This window comes from Alligator sinensis, unplaced genomic scaffold (genome assembly GCF_000455745.1).
Source record: "Alligator sinensis unplaced genomic scaffold, ASM45574v1 scaffold198_1, whole genome shotgun sequence".
NCBI classification, from domain to species: Eukaryota; Metazoa; Chordata; order Crocodylia; family Alligatoridae; genus Alligator; species Alligator sinensis.
Window position 1 is genome coordinate 1,505,137 of NW_005841906.1, and position 17,131 is coordinate 1,522,267.

General features: G+C 46.2%; 1 protein-coding gene across 1 annotated transcript in view; it reads right to left on the bottom strand.

Moving 5' to 3' along the window:
* MDGA1 (MAM domain containing glycosylphosphatidylinositol anchor 1) overlaps positions 1-17,131 on the bottom strand; it is a 213,686-nt gene that overhangs the window by 106,815 nt on the left and 89,740 nt on the right. The window contains exons 6-8 of the mRNA XM_025197793.1: positions 14,513-14,782; positions 13,738-14,067; positions 8,864-9,157 (exon numbers count right to left, since the gene is read on the bottom strand). Coding sequence (XP_025053578.1) covers positions 8,864-9,157; positions 13,738-14,067; positions 14,513-14,782 — 894 coding nt within the window. The remainder of the gene's footprint in view (positions 1-8,863; positions 9,158-13,737; positions 14,068-14,512; positions 14,783-17,131) is intronic.

Consider the following 17,131-nt stretch of genomic DNA (forward strand, 5'->3'; position numbering starts at 1 on the left):
GGATGAGTCAATGGTGTGTGACCAGGAATAACATTTAGAGGTGCATGAGCTAGAATAGGGAAATTTATCCGTGCTTACCTGTACATTTCCTTTCTTTGAGTAATAAGGTCCACAGATCTGCTACACTGGGTTTTTCATACAGTTTGTAGCTTCAGGGCAGGACCAGACAAGTTAGTCAAGGGCAGCAGGGAAAAGCTCTGCTTACTGAAGCTCCCAGTAGTTGCGATAATGTCTGCCAGAATAATTTAAATCTACTTTCTTAAATTACAAACTGTGTTAAGCACACTTTGAGGAAAAATGCAACAATTTCCCTATTGCAAAGTACAGTAAATTCTGCCTTGTGGCAACAAACCAAATCCTTAGATGTCAGGATTCTCACTCTATTCTGGATGGGCTGTTCATTCACAAGGTGGCTTGGATCTAAGAACCATATTACTCATAAGAAAAGAAATTTTTTCAGGCTAGCACAGATACATTTTCTGACACTTCTCCAAACTAAGGTACACAGAAGGTACACAGATCCATTACCATGGGGTTTACATAGCAGTGTGCCCAGAGGAAGGTAAATTGGATCATCCATCAAATACAAGCATCCAAAATCAGGTAGATTGTATATAGATAGCTCCACCTTACCCTGGAGACTGAAGGGCATGGAGAAGACTTTGTCAATGGAAAGGAAATGGCACTGGATAAGACTGAATAACCAATCTGCAAGATCTGGTGAAGTCATGACCGACTAGCACATTCCAAACAGAAGACGGGATAGCTGTGTCTAGTGTCAATGTTCTTGGGGACTGGATTTTAATGATTAACTGAAGGAGAAATTTCTTGAATTTATTTAGGTGTGGGTTTTCCAACTCACCTTGTACCCTGAGTTGGATCTGGACCACAGGGATCTTTGTGGGTCAGATCCAGCCTGGGGCACACGACAGCAGCAGCTCAATCTCCAGCCTGGGGCTCATGGCACAGCTCCAGCTCCTGCCATATGGCCCTATGCCCTGTAGGTGAAGCATCTGGATGGTGACCAAAGCTGTATCTGCCCTCAGCTGCCCTCCTGCCATTGACTGCCACATCTACTAGGACCCAAGAGCCCTGGATTCGGCATTAGGTCACTCTCCCTGGCCACATTCCCCAACTTCCGGAGGCCTGCTAGTAGCCCAACAGGCCAAATAAGGCAGCCCTGTGGGCTGGATCTAGCCTATGGACTGTATGGTTGACACACCTGGTTTAGGGGATGCATGCTATGACAATTAAGAAGACCAAATGGTGGGTTTGAAAGCTCAATACTCTCTCTCATTGGAGAAACTTCCCAACTTCAAATAACAGCTCCTTTTATTGGTGGGTAACTATTGCAATGCCTACTCAAATGGACTGGTAATATAAGGACACCTCCTGCAGAGGTTCAGTCTGACTAGTGCCACAAGGAGCAGAATGAGGGCCCAAAGCCATGCTCTGTGACACTGTGGGAGTGGGTAAGGCTAATATCCCAGGGGTATTTGAGGCTGGGATTAGCACAAAGCTTCCTTCTTATGGACATGTTGAGAACATTGCATTGAGAACACTGAATATTGAACTTTAGAGACATGACCTTCTGACCTGTCTACCCAGAATTAAGCCCTCCTGAGTGATGGCCACTCATGACTATCTCTCACTGGTTTAACACAACAATTGAGCTATGGAGTTTGCACCAGCCAGTAAGTTAAATTCTACTTGCTGACTTTTTGTTTGCAGCCCTGGAGAACAATAATCACTTCATACCCATACTTCCAATTCTATCCATCTTATTTCCCTCTGAGGCCTGGGATACATCTTTCCTTACAGAGCCAGGCTCCCCACTCTTCTCTAGCTCCTCTCCTGCTTGGGAAAGAGGAGCTGAGGTGACCCTTCTTGGACTGGGCTGTGAGATGAAAACTGCAGCTAGCTCCAATGAGACACTTGGTAAGGGGAGGGGAGTAGAAGACACAGACCCTTCCTTTTGTCTCTGGCTTTTCTCAGTCTGCCTCTTCCCTTGAAGCCTTCAGACTCCTTCAAACATCTCAGAAGGGGGAGTGAAAAGGAGGGGACACATCTCCCCATAATTCAGACACTGCCCTGGAGCATTAGTAGAACTTAAATGACGTGTTATCAAGCCAAACTGTGAGCCTAATAACTTGAAATACATTATGGAATTTCCTTCAGAAAAGCCCTGGAGGAGGAAAAAGCTGAAGGGAACTTTAAGGAGGTAAAGCATTTTCCAGCTACCTGTGCCTGGAGGGCCTGGTTCTGCCCCCAACATGGCTAAAAAACCTTTTGTAATAGATCTTTGGACCTTAGCTCAAGGAAGAATGACAATCTATGGTACACAGGACACCAGTTCTCCTCTGCAAACTGAGGACCTGTAGCATCGAGGAAGGGATTCTCACCCACAGGGTCAGGCGCATTGTTAGGCACCTTGTTAATTCTCCAGCACCAAGTACTGGCCATTATGAGAGCCAGGGCAGCTGGATTAGAAAAACTGGACTGATCCAGCACATCATCAGGAAAAAAACTATAGCAGATGGACCAGTGATCAGGTACGGTAGAGAAGAAAAAGAGAAAACTGGCCTACATGCTCCTTGATTCTGACAGGGCTGCTCTGCATCTTAAAAACTGGACTTGGCTTTCAGGACATAATACCATCCCTGCAGGGGAGTGTACTCAGGGAAGTGATATTTACATCAGACCGTGGCCCTAGGATCTAATAAAGCAAATGTCATGTCCTCCTAGTAAATCAGCTGTTTCAAAAGACAGTCACTCCAAAGAGGCTGGAGTTTAGAGGAACCTCTGTCATTTTAGGATGAAGAACATTTTTTCGTTCTGTTTCTATGATCATGAGAAACCAGTAGTCAAGTATTTGTCATAATTAGATATTATGTAATTGCTGGATTTGGGATGTGATGCATGGTCTAGATCAGATTCTGTTTACTGCTCCTCTCTCTCTCTGAGATGATCTGGCGCAGGCTCAGGGGTGATCTGGTGGCTGCATATAAGTTTATAAGAGGTGCTCACCAGGATCTGAGGGAACCTCTGTTTACCAGAGCACCCCAAGGGATGACAAGGTTGAACAGTCACAAACTTCTCCATGACCGTTTCAGGCTGGACATAAGACAGAACTTCTTTACTGTCCAAGCCCCCAAGGTCTGGAATAGACTGCCGCCGGAGGTGGTTCAAGCACCTACTTTGAACACCTTCAAGAAACATTTGGATGTTTATCTTGCTGGGATCCTATGACCCCTGCTGACTACCTGCCCCTGGGGCAGGGGGCTGGACTTGATGATCTTCCAAGGTTCCTTCCAGCCCTAATGTCAATAAAATCTATGAAATCTATGAAAATGAACCAAAGTCATGCTTTGGCTGTCAAACCCCACTGTACTCTTCAGACATTCTAACTCAGGCCCATATTCTGCCAATCATCCCCCTCTCTGATTTTATCCGCACCAGATACCTGTCCCTAATTTTAACATGTATCAATGGCAGATGCTGCAATTCTTCTGAGGGCAGCTACTTAGTCCTGAAACAAGCCTGAGAAGCAGTGCTGTTCATCATCATCATAAAGGATGGCTTGATACACCTCCACTGCAGAGGTGTAACAAGCAATTTTTGTGCCCAAAACAGAGGCAGCTACCATTCTTGTGCCCACTTCTAAACTGGTACCTAGAGCTGGTGCCCCACTAACCTATGCCTAGTTAGGATACTGCTCTGTCATGTCCTGAACACAGACCAGCAGATTTTGTGAACATAAACAACAACAACAACAACAACAACAATTATTGCCATTAATATATCATATATTATTAATAATATATATACATTATTAATAACAATAATTATTGTTGTTAAAATGATTGTTGTTGCAGCTGTTATTTTGTCTTTCTATAGCCGTTTTTGACTTAAAGATCTCAAAGATATCAAAGGACTTTATATCTTTAATTAAGTCTCACAAATCCCTGATGAAATCAGTCCATGTCTTCCCATTTTAAAGATGGGGATGGTAGGGGGCAAAGGAAGGAAGAGACTCTGTCATGCTAAGCTGTATCTGGAGCTCCTTTCCCCTCATTAATACTGACACTCACAATCCCAGCCTCTAAACACACATTTTTCACCCTAGACATAGAAGGAAGAGCCTCTGAGTGTCCCTATAAACCTGCTCTTTTACTGCAGCTCCAGAGTGCAGCTCCAGCTCTTGACCAAGATATCTAGGTTGATTCCAGCCTGCAGCGTGAAAGGAGAGGCCACTTCTCCCACTTTCAAAATATATAAATAACAAAAGGAGCCAAAAAGAAAAAAAATACAACACTTTTTGAGAGCCAGTTGGTGTTTCTGTTCTACATTCTCTTTTTCCAATATTGCAGCATTGTTGCCAAAGCTCATTTCTAGCTGGTTTGCTACAATACACAACTATAGGCGTGGAAAAAGAAGAAAAAAAAGAGAAGAGAAACACAGAAACAGGTTCTGACATCTAATCAGATCTGCTGTATTGATTTTGCAACTTTAGGTTTAAAACAAATCAACAAAACAGCCACATTATCACCCAGAATTTGATCTCCCTTGGGTGAGCTGGTTCAAAAGGAGCTCACATACACACACTCCAGCACTCACACATGCATGCACACGCACACACATACAGACTGACAGACACCTCCCCTCCCCGACGTGATAGAAGGAACAGGCTTGGGGGGGGAGCTCTCTTATCACAGAGGCTTCAGAAGCCACACGATTCCCATTTCCAACAAGATTAGAATTCCAGAGCAAGCTACAAAACTAATGAGCAGCCCGTACTAGAGAGCAGCATTTCAATTAACCAAAGCAACCCCCTGCTGGAGGGCCCAGCACCGAAGAGGGGGATGGAGAAACGGACATTATGTTGGTTTCATAAGGGGGGTAGGTTGCGGCGGGGGAGCCAGAATTGCCCCTTGGCCTTGCTCCACTTTCCGAGAGGCTGGGTTCTTAGTCAGTTCAATGGTAGTGAAAGGAGACAGAAGGAGACGCCCCAGAGAGGGGCATGGAATAGACTAAGAAACCAACCTCGCAGAAAATGGAGCAAGGCCAAGGGGCAATTCTGGCTTCCCCCTCCTACCCCGCTTCACTAAACCAACATACGGTTTACTTCTCCATTTCCTTCTCCAGCAGGGAGCTGGAAGGCGCTGGGCACTCCAGCAGGGGGTCGCTTCTGTTTCTTAGTCAATTCCATGGTGGTTAAAGAAGACAGATGGAGAAGCCCCAGAGAGGAAAGGCTTCAGCTTATGCACTGAACAGGGACGGGCCAGCTGCCTCCACGCCAATCTCCAGGTGTCACTTCAGTCCCAGGAGCCCATTCAGGACTTGGACTCTCTACTGAGCTTGCAGCATGATGGGAAAAGGATGGGGGGGACAGCTTAGGGGATTGCATATAGATCACACTGACTTTGGGTACATTATTGGGGCAGGACCAGAATCCATTCAATATTGCTTGTCTTTAGATGGAGCTGTTGAGGAGGCAAAACAGCAGCAGAAGGTGTGCAGGATGATACTGGTCTGGTATTATCTGCACCTCCACCCACTCCATGGCTTCCTCAAAGACCACCTGCTATGGTCACAGGCCCCCAGCCAGACCCTCCCTGGGGTAAAGACACATGCCCCCCTCAAACCAAGATACAGGGCTGCACCTTTGCAAGTCATCGTGAACCACCCCAGAAAGCCTCACTGTAGCTTAGAGACTGCCATCCTGCTTGCTCTGTCAGGGGTGATGACAGAGTTTACTAGGGATCATCCAGCCTTTGCAAAGCCTGGGGACTGTTTATTTTAAGACAACAGCATTACCAAGAAAACACATCAGAAAACAATAAGCAGCCCACACATATGCTAGGTTCACCAGCTATTGCCAGAGGTCCACATGGTAGCCTGGCAGGTACCCAAGTTAGTCAGTTCTTTGTTCCAGAACGAGATCTATGTTGCAGTCTCATATCAGTTTTTGGTCAAATGAGAGTGACACCCTCCCCCAGCTCAGCTTGGTCACCTTCTATCATAGGTGTCAAAGATACGACCTGTGGGGCTCCTCGAGAGGCTGAGAATTCTGGGTGTGAGTCTGGATTCAGCTCAAGAGGCCAAACAAGTTTAACATCCCTTATTTGCATATCTTTGGGAGGCTCTTTCTTCTACTTCAAACCAGATTATGCAACTTCTCCCAGGGTAGATGGGACTTCTCCAGACTTGTTTACCTACTTGAAAATTTAGATGAATTCTCTCCCATTCCTCAATTTCATTGCTGTGATGTCCCTTTGCCCCACAGAGAGTCATATAACAGTCCATAAAGCTGACATAATATTCTTGGAATAGGCGAAGTGCCCATAGTGCCTGGGAATTTTTTTTTTCTGCAACTGTCTAGCTGGTCTAATAAAAGATATCACCTCTGGCTGCATAGTGCCTGGCACTATATGTCACACTGAAGTCTGATCAGTTTTGTCCAGTTTACCAGATTAAGCATCACACCTTCTAAGCGGAGCTAGAGGGGGAGGTGGGGGAAAGCATAGCTAGTGTCTAATGAACTACTCAATCCAGTGCATGTAGTTTCATTAGTCAGGGGCTGGGGGTGGTGCAGGCTAGTGCAAATCAGCATCCTTGCTACCAATTCCACTCCCCACACTTCCAGATCAGTGGTAGGGAGTTACATTAAACCTTGGTCAGATTGGCATGGTTTGTGGGGGGTTGGTCTTCCTCTGTAGCAGGGAGCATGGTCCTCTTTCTTGGACTTCTTTAACAATTACTTCCTGTCCTTGCTATAACAGGATATTGATCGTGCCCTCGTCCCTCTGCTTCACCTGTGACAAGTTAGAGTGGCTTTTGGTGATTCAGGCAGTGTGCCTCCTAGCTGTATGAGAGGGTAGTTCAAAGTTTTTCAGATGAAATTAGACAAACCCTTGTCTAGGATGGTTTACACAAGGGTGATTCTCCTTTAAGCAGAGGCTTGGATTAGATGACCTCCTGGAGTCCCTTTCTGCCCTACTTTTCTATGATTCTACATGTTCACAGGAGGTCACTACTGAAGCTATCCTGATGGGATTAGCCTTGGGAGGGGAGCTACAAGGATGCCCTCAGGCCTTGCCACAACAATTAATATCATTCAAAGGGCTTCAGTTTCCATCCAGGAGGTGAAATAACCAAGCCACCTTTGCCCCGTGTGCTTTCAAGGCTTTCCTTATCTACGCTGTCTCCAGTCTACTATTCAGCAGGGTTCTTAAGGGGAAGGCACAGATCACTCTGTACTCCTGGCTGTCCCATACATCTATCAAAACATGACCAACATCTGTAAAACTATTCCATTCTCCTCTTGTACCAGTCACATGATGGATAATAGCCTGCTACTGCTATCAGATACTCTGTCAGTTCAACTGGCAGAAGTCTGATCCAGTTCAAATCTGGCTGATGAATCATGAGGGTGTCAATATGGTGCCACACAATGAAATTTTGGGGTAGGAGGATTAGTTTGCACTGTAAAAAAGCCTACAAAATTACAAACACAACTATGCTAAAACAATATTATTAATATTGCACAATCATAAACTCCGAGTGAGAAAATGCCAGAATAAAGTTTGCCTGGGCAGTATTAATCCAATACCCATGTGCATTAGGAAACAGCCTTTAATTACAAGATCCACATCCTATTTTCCACAGGACCCCTACCTCATTCAGTGCGCAGAATGAATAGCAATCACTTAATGAGCAGCTATTTTGTTTTCTCCTCATTGTTCAATGAATGGCCTATGCTTTTTTTTTTACTGAACACTATTCAGACTCCACTGCGGAGGCATAATTTTTAATTTCCCAGTGGTCTTTTCCATGGCAATCTTCTGAGTGCTTCGTAAACTTTAATGATTTTTCATTCACAGCATTATACATAGATATTATTATCCCCATTTTACAGGTGGAGGACCAAGGCACAGGGAAACTAAAATAAAATGTCTGCATTAATTTAGCACGTCTAGAACCTCAGTACTCTGTATTATATAGCACTTTATATATTTAAAGCACACAACCCCTGATTTCAGTTGTAGCTGTGAGTGCTTAGTATTTCTGCGCATCAGACCACTTCTCAAGTCAGGCATCTGGACAAGAAGGAACACACAATTGGTGACCACCTGTCACTAATTGCATGCCACAGACTAATAGGCAGGGACAGAATCCAGTTTTCCAGGACAACATTCAACAGCTGTAACCAAGAAACCTTCCTTTCTTTTCCTGCAGTCTCCTGCCTCCCTCACTATATACTTTCCAGCCTCTGCAACAAATGAAGCAGGATCCTTCACTACACCCTTGGTACATCCCAGGGCAGATTCACCCTGTGCACTGAATGAGACAGGTGTCCTGGAGAAGAAACAGGATGCAACTGTTAGATTAAGAAGGGCATCATCAAGGGTATGCACCAGAGGACTGAATGAGGGTTAGACAAGCAACCTTAATGTTGTCATTTGCCAATGTCTGAGTGGTTGACTTTGCAGCTTTAATAATGTGCTTTTAATGTATTTGTGCATGCGTAATGCACACGCACATATGCTGTTGCAAGAACTGAGGTGACCCAGACTGCAGAGGAGCAACAGGCAGTGTAAGCAAATAGAACAGGCTCCACCATTGCCCAGAATATATTGCTGTCTATATGACATGTCTCAATTATGCTGTCCTCATGCATGGACATGACAGGTAAAGAAGACCCTTCAGAATCACCAGAATGAAACAGAACCCCCTCAATCCAGTAAAGGATATCAATCCTGCCTGAAAGCAGTGCATATACATCACCCACCTAGGTGTTATCAAAGCCTGATGCATGCTGGCCTACTGGTACAGAGCTACAGAGTCATGCTGGGATACTCACACTGTATGTTGAGCTGTACCATGGCTTCCCGGGGTCTGATGTTAAAGCCATTGTACCTGGCTGTCTGACACTTATAGGTCCCGCTCATTTCCCGGTTCACGCTCTCCAGACGCAGTTTCCCATCATATGTCTCCTCCGTCATGGTGCCTGAGGGCATGGGAGCTTCCTTATCTACCCGGGACCAGATGATAGGTGGCTTGGGCTTCCCTCGAACCTCGCACTGCAGCTCTGCCCGGGAGCCCTCCCGCACGGTGATGGTGGACTGGCCTTTAGGGACACTGATGGTTGGAGGCACTAAAAAGAAGATAACCAAAAGGGACCATTTGTATGTCAGGTTCACATCCACACAGCCCAACATGTGGGAAATTCACTAGGCATAGACTCACAGAATCATAGAAAATGAGGGTTGGAAGGGACCTCAAGAGGCCATCTAGTCTAACCCCTGGCTCAAAGCAGGACTATCCCCAACTACATCATCCCAGCCAAGGCTTTGTCTAGCCAGGTTTTAAAAACCTCCAAGGATGGAGACTCCACAGTCTCTCTGGGTAACCTGTTCTAGTGTTTTACCACCCTCCTAATGAGAAAAATTTTCCTAATATCTAACCTAAACCTCCCTTGCTGCAACTTAAGACCATTGCTCCTTGTTCTGTCATCTGTCACCCCTGAGAACAACCCAGCTCCATCCGCTTTGGAACCCCACTTCAGGTAGTTGAAAGCTGCAATTAAATCCCCCCTCAGTCTTCTCTTCTCCAGACTAAATAGACAGTCTCTTCTTATGGTTATGTTTGAGGGTGAAAGTGTCATGCTGGCAACCCAAGAGACTGAAACCTTCTGCTCAATGATAGTATTGGCTAGAGTGGGGTCGCCAAACACACTTCCCCTGCTAATGTAAGTTCCATAGGAACATGGGACTGGAAAGGGACCAGTCCCACTCATTGTCCCATCTGGCAACCATTTGCTCCATCACAGCCACAGTAAAACCTAGAACCCCTCTATCTACAGTGTGCCACAGGTGAAGAGCAGTCCAGAGAGAACAAGGACACTGCCAATGCTGCAGGTACTGCAATGGCAGGAAATTCAGCTGGCCCTGGTGCTTCCAGACATTTGGTCTCTGCAGCTTCTAGATTGGGTGAAACAACACCAATATGGATTGCCAGCTCCCCTCACAGATGCCACTGAACTGCTACCAAACAAGAGGGACACTGAGTCACTCTCCACCTAAAATGCCATTAGAATTAAAGAACCAGAGGCAAAATCATCCCTCTCAATATGTTAGTCATTTAATTCCCCGGCTGGAACTGTAGCTTACAGCCCAGAGGTGAGATGCCAAAAGCAGCAGGGCATCGAGTCTCCTTCCCAAAGCTGGATAGGATAATAGGGATAATGCTTCATATACCTCACTCCTAGTCTCCATTCACATCCTTGCCAGTTTCTAAAACATGGATGCAAAACAGATCAGCTCACTTATTCTCTGCTAGAGTTCATTGTGCATCAGCTACTAATGGTAACTCTCAGCTGAGCCCAGTGGTCAGTGCAGTCCCTACCCACTCATGCAGGGAACAACTCACTGAGCAGAGCTAGGTGCTCAGTTACTGAATTACAGTAATGTCTTCAGCAAATGCAGCTCCGGGACAGGGAACGCAGTAGCTCCAGCCACCAGCTGTCCAACAAAACTTTCCTGACAGAGACAGGCCACAGGGAGTCTAAGGTCTCTAATTGAGATGAACAGGGGGCAGGTCTATGTGGAGGAAGCTCTTAGCCCAAGCCTCATGAATAACCATAAAACTCCACCAACCATGCATCATGAAGTAGATGGAAATCGCTACTAAAGCCATCATAGTGTTGACACTTCACTTGTCTTTGCTGGACTTCAGAGTTAACAGTCTATTGAGACAAATGGGCACTTCTCCCAGCTCCAAGAGTTTATGTGGCAGGCTCCATCTCTGCAGACAGCACTGCACTGGGACAAGGTTGGGACTGAAAGCTTCACAAATGCAAGGGCCACATATCTTTTTCTTTTAAAGTGAAAGTTCAGCATTTTGGGGGCCATACAGATCTCTAATGGCCAGTGTAAGCTCAACTAAAGCCCAACTCATGAGAAAGAGAGTGTTGTGGTGACTGCACGGAAATTTCAGCACATAGCTATATTTAAGAGCATATTTTAAATGCTTCTGGTCTCAGTCTCCCTCAGTAGTGACCTCACTATGCAACTGGGAGGTTGAGTTTTCAATTTGCAGGTCTCCTGTGGGCTGTGGAATCTCATCACATCCTCTCTGGCACAGTGCGAAAGGAGCTGTGTGCTCTCGCCACTCAGTGCTGCCAGCAGGAGCTCACCGGGCGAGAGGCAATTTTCTCCATGGGGAAAAACTGTAAATTGTCTTTGCAGATATTTTAATTAAAGGCATTTCATCTGAGACTCCCAGGGAAGGCAGCCATCTTGGGGGATGTGGGTCCTGCTGTTCAGTCAGGGAAATGGCCAGGGAACACAGAATGGTTGCCATCACATGACTCTGGGGAAAGACTCTGCAGATGGATCCAGCCTGCAAAGATATGTGACCCAGCCTGCAAAGGTCTGATCCAACCCATGGCAGTGATCAGCAGCAGGAGTAGGAGTGGGAAACATGGCAAATCCCCAGGGAGTCTGCACTGTCCTACTGCTTCTCTTCCCACCAAATCCACCATCATCTGCTGCAGTTTGCAATAATGATTGGCAGCACTCAGATGGGGATGAGCAGAGGCTGCAGCAAGGGGGGTTTGAGAGTGCCTGTTGTGTGAGAAACACTGGCCCAAGGCCACGCTTGGTAGCATGCAGCAGCAGGTGAATAGCAAGGGAAGTGGCCAGGTTGCAAGTGGTAGCCTGCTTTAGGATGGAGCCACATGATTTCATCTCGCCCTTTGTAAATAGCTGCCAACCTTTGCTTGAAGGGCTCACAGCAAACAGAAAGAAGCATTCTTATGTTTCCTTAAAGGTTAGCAGAGAACCAAAGACACCAGTGTTGGCTCTGCGGGGGTAGGGAAGTTCATCCCAAGGGAGTGCTGATGATATTGTTGAACAAATGCTCTAAAATGCCACCTTTTTCCATTGCCCTGTCATGGTTTCTTCCCAGCCAGCATCACCCATATTGTGGACTGTGCCAGCACCTTATGCTTACCACTAGCAGAAAGGAAGTAGTGACAACTTTGTCCTATCACAGCTACCTCCTAGTGGGTGTTTCCCCAATAAGTTCCCAATATGTGTGCCCACAGGTCCTGTCATGCCTTGATTTGGGAGGGAAGGGGTGTACCATCTATGGCTATATAGGGCTTTTCTACCCCTTATGATCTTATATATGACTGCTTTCTACTACCTACTGTTTTCTGAAAAAGAAAGAGGGCCATGGCCTCTGAGGATAAGGAGAGCTGGATCTGTCCCCAGCTCTGCCATTGACTCGCTAGTAGGCTTTGAGCCAATTATTTCATGTTTTATTCCTCAGGTCCCCTGGTGGCCATCACAGAGGACAGTCCGGTTGTCCTCTGTCCTCTGTTGATACAAAACCAGATGCCTTTATGTCCTCTGTTTTTCTCTTGAAGAGAAAAATAGAGGACTTACAGGCATTGGGTTTCGTATCAATAGAGGACAGAGTAGAGCAAACCAGAATATCCTCTATGATGGCCATCCTATGTACAACAGGTTTGATATTATTCCCCTGCCTTCCAGGGCAGCTGGACATGTGAATTAGTTAATCTCATTAACTAATGCTGAAAAGCCCTGACCAAGGGAAATCCTCAGGGTCCACATTGTTCAACAGCATTGGGGAATTTCTTTCCAAGTTAGATTGCTAGGGATTTTTTGTAGAGAATCAGAGGTTTTCAAAATATCAGAAGGCAGTTCCAGCACTTCCTGCTAAGAGTATAAACAGGGTAAGGAGCTACTTAGTTCATGGACAGGACCGGGAAGAGTCAAACATGGTAAGGATTTCAGAAATTCCTTGTAGTCATTTAGAACATCAAGACATATTCTACTGCCTGCTGATTTTCCTCATACTCACTTACCATTTAGTTCCTAGCCTAGAACCCAGCCACACCAGTGTGATCCCCAGTGGAGACACTGGGACTGCACTGATGCAATGGAGAGCAGAATGTGACCCAACAGCTTGCTAGAAGAACAAGAGAAGACCTGATCCTCTGTGCTCTGTGTCACACTACAGAAGCGACTGACACATTTAGGGCTTGATCCAGCCCCCACTGAAAACCAACAGGAGAGTTTTGGCATTTCCCTTAAGGAATGGAAAAGAGAATGAGAGTTGTTACATCTGGGTGCCTGCAGGAAGTATTGAAGAGGCACTCTTCAGACTGTGTTTAGCACAATAAGCATTCACAGAATGAAGCACTATATGAAACACAGGTCCCTCCATGCACTGTCATGGTTGCAGACTGGGTCACTCCATCTCAAACTTGGGCAAAGACTAAGGTTCTCTTATAAGCAAAGGCCAAGAAGTGGGATCCCCTCACCTACCATGACCTTTGACAATTTGATAAAGTCTCACTCCCTTGTCTGCCTTCCTGATAAACCCTTGGCCAGGGGCTTCTTTAATCCTCAGGTAATATAAGTTGGCTTGGGCTGGGCTTCAGTTGGGTGTTTCCAAATGCACACTTGTCCATTCCTAGGTAGAAACATGGACAGGGGATCTTCTTGGGATATTACAAATCACACAGCACAGACATAACTAGCAATCCTGTGCCACTACTAAACCCCATGATATTTTCTTGAATTCAGTGTCCATCTGAGAGCCTTCAAAAGCCCAGAGGAGACAAATTGTTTTTGTGATGCTGATACACATCATGCCCCATGCCTGATTCCCTCACAGCCACAGGCCTCCATGGAAGAGGCTCACCTGTTTCTGAAGAGATGTTCACTTCAACGCTGAGGTCAGGAATGGGTGCACCCTGGAAGGACGCCACACACAAATATGTACCATAGTCACTAAAGCGCAAGTCTATGATCTCCATGCTGCTAGTCACTGGTGGGAGCTCAGGATCATTCCTGGTGATGAGCAGTCGGTCTGACATCCTGGCTGGCTTTCCATTCTTGTACCAGAAGTAGAAAACCTTCTCCTGGGGGACTGCATCCACATGGCAGGAAAGCTTCAGGTCCTGCCCTAGCTGGATGCTCTCACTCTCTTTGATCACATCAGGTGTGATCTGGAACGTGACATTCTTCATGGCTGGGGTCAATACAAGTGCAAAGCCAGTTAGTGAAGGCAAACAGGGCCCATTCTCAAAGGAATACACATGTGGGACAGCTACTCCTTGCCCCCAGACAAGCAATGGCCCCACACACTCCAGATCAAGAGATCCCCCAACCCTTTGCCCAAATGGGATCCCCTGGGAGGTAACAGCCCCCAGTCTTCAAGGCCTGATTGGCACTGCATGTCACAATCAGAGGGCACCAACAGATCTGTGGGAAGCCAAAGGCTGGAATAGCAGCATATGCTGAAAGTCAGGAGTGATGTGTATTAGCAAAGCTGTAGGTGGGGCAACAAGTATAGTACCTCCATACCAACCCTTTGCTGAGATATCACATTAAACCCCACATATAACTGAATACAAGTAAGAGGACTGGGAACCCTGTCTCCCTTCCCTGAAAGTGCATGCTATGAAAGGACGTACATCGCACCAGCAGGTTCACTGTCTTCTTGGCTGGGTTTCCCACGTTGTTGATGGCTGTGCAATTATAATAACCTGAATCTTCCACGTGGATCCTCCAGATGGTGAGATTGCCTCCTTGAACAAGGCTGTTTTGAGGCATAGGACTGGGTGAGTGAGACCAGACCACCTCAGGCAGTGGGTCACCACCAGTGAGGGAGCACTGTATAGTTATGTTATCTCCAGGGTTCACCACCAGGGTCTCATTGACTGATAGCTTCAGAGCTGGTGGGGCTGGAAGAGAGAAGTGGAAACACTAATGAGCTTTGAAGAGAAGTATACTGTGCCTGAGTTTCATCCAATGATTTATACAAACTGAAAGATTCTCAGTTTATTCTGGGCAAAAGAAGGCCAGTCGGAGTGAGTTTGGAATGCCCAGGAGGTTGTTAATATTGCCCAGTGTCTGTCTGAGAGGTCAGCCACTCCATTAACCTCTAACCAAGTCAGAGGATCTTGTTATCATATGACTAAGAAGTGTAGTGTAGACAGGACTTCAAAGAGACCCAAAACTGAAAGTCCAAAGGCCCTGAACAGTACAAAGCTTCAGCCAAGCTACATGGTCAGTTAGGTCCCATTGACATAACACATTTTAAGAACATTTAAGCCAGGTCCTTTCACTGTCATGGTTCTAGGGCTCAAATCTCCCATCATTGAAACAGCACTTTGTACCCATTTTGCACAGCTACAAATGGCAAAATATGGTGAGAGACAGGGGAAAATCAAAACATAAGGTTTGTTGGTTCCAGCTGCTCTGGTCCCAGAAACTCTAGCCGCAATCCAGCAAAGTGACAGAGAAATGGAGAGCTTAGGGGGTGCACACAGTTTATTCTCACAGTAACTTTATTAAACTGCTCTGCACACAGACCAGCTTCTTTTGCTCACTCTTAAGCAGTCTCCTCTGCCTTTAATCAAGACCTGTGTACATAAAGATGGAGTAAGAACTCAGCTGGTTGCACTGTGGCTCCCTGTTTGGGCCTTTGCTGAAACGTGGTTGCATGAATCACACCAGATGTTCCCATCCTTCTACAGAAACAGCACACTGGGGACTGAGGTGAGGAAAGAAAGATATGAAAGCAAGAGATTCAGTGAAATAGGTCATATTAAGTTGCAGCCAACTCATCAGTGATTCATGGCCTGATCCAAGGTTCCTTGAAGTCAACAGAAAACCTGGTGCTTACAATAGTTAAGTGGAGAATTTAGACAATTACTCCCATGGTGGTTCCTCTATGACTATGCAACCCAAAGTCTATCTCAAATGGAAGAAATTATACAACAGTTACCCTTCACACTGACCCAGGCACTCCACACTCATGACATTAGTGGGACTCACAGATTGGAATGACAGACACATTCATGCACACATTTTTACAGGGGCTTTGTCCTGAGTGCAAAAGGGGCTGGGTTTAGTTATCACAGGCTAGCTTAACCTGGACCTGCTTCAGAACTGAGCTAAAGAATTAAGCCGCACATAGACAAGTTAGGTCAAGCAGGGCTACCAAGTGTTAGCTAAGTCCAGCCAATGGGACTTGGAGTTGTTAGGGATGGTGCTGTCAGGAACAGATTTGTTAGGTGAGAGGGACAGCCTGTTTGGACCAGCAGACAAAGCCCTTCCTTGTTGATGTACAAAAAACCCCAAACAAAACAAAAAACCCCACAACTGCTCCTGGGAGACTGACCTTTTTCAAGGCATTAACTGGAACTTTGTGCACGTCAGACTTAAATGAGATAAGGAAAGCACACGCAGAGCTAAAAACCTGCCCCAGATGCCACCTTGTCTTAGCTTCTGAGAAGACAGGATGCACTCTCTTTCTCATTCCCTCCCTGCAAATGCACCACCACCAGGGCATCCACTTAATGCGCAGATTCAAAGAGCATCCCCAAGTTCAGAGGCTGCTTTGAATCCTGCCTTCATCTTCCATCTCTGCATGAGTTTGAGAAGTCTCACAAGAACAGACTCTCCGATCATGAGATTTCTGGCACCACCTGCATCTAGCCTTGTCTCAGTTTCAGGAGAAACAGCCATGCCTAGGCGTGCTGAAGGAAGGTTCATATTCCCTCTCACAGTCCCAGATGGGCTTACCAAGCTGTACTCTAAACAGCTACAGCATTTCAGAAGCTGCAGTGCCCACTGGGGAGCAGTTGGATATAGAGCTGAGTGAAGCTGCATTTAAAACAGTAGGTCTTTGGCAGGGAACAAGAGTAGGGCAAGGAGACTCCTACAAGTCAAAGAGGCACAGAGGGAGGAGAAGGAAAAGAGCCTCCCACCAGCCAAACCCCACAAAGGGAGGGAAAGGGACAAAGAGGACAACAGGCCATCCATCAATCATATGGAGAAGCAACAAATAACAGAAGACAGAGAGGGAGACTATCCTAGGAAGGAGCTGAGGAGTCATATCTTCCTTCACACTGTATCCCAACACCCTGGATCAGAAGATTATGCTCTGTTTCTCAGAGTCAGCCTGAGAGGAGAGCACTCTGCCTGCCACCCACGTGCTATGTGCTTGCTAGCTCAGACCCCGGGTGGAAAACCAGTGCTTGTGAGTGTCAGTACTGATCCTGCAGCCCATCCAGCAACTCCTGCTG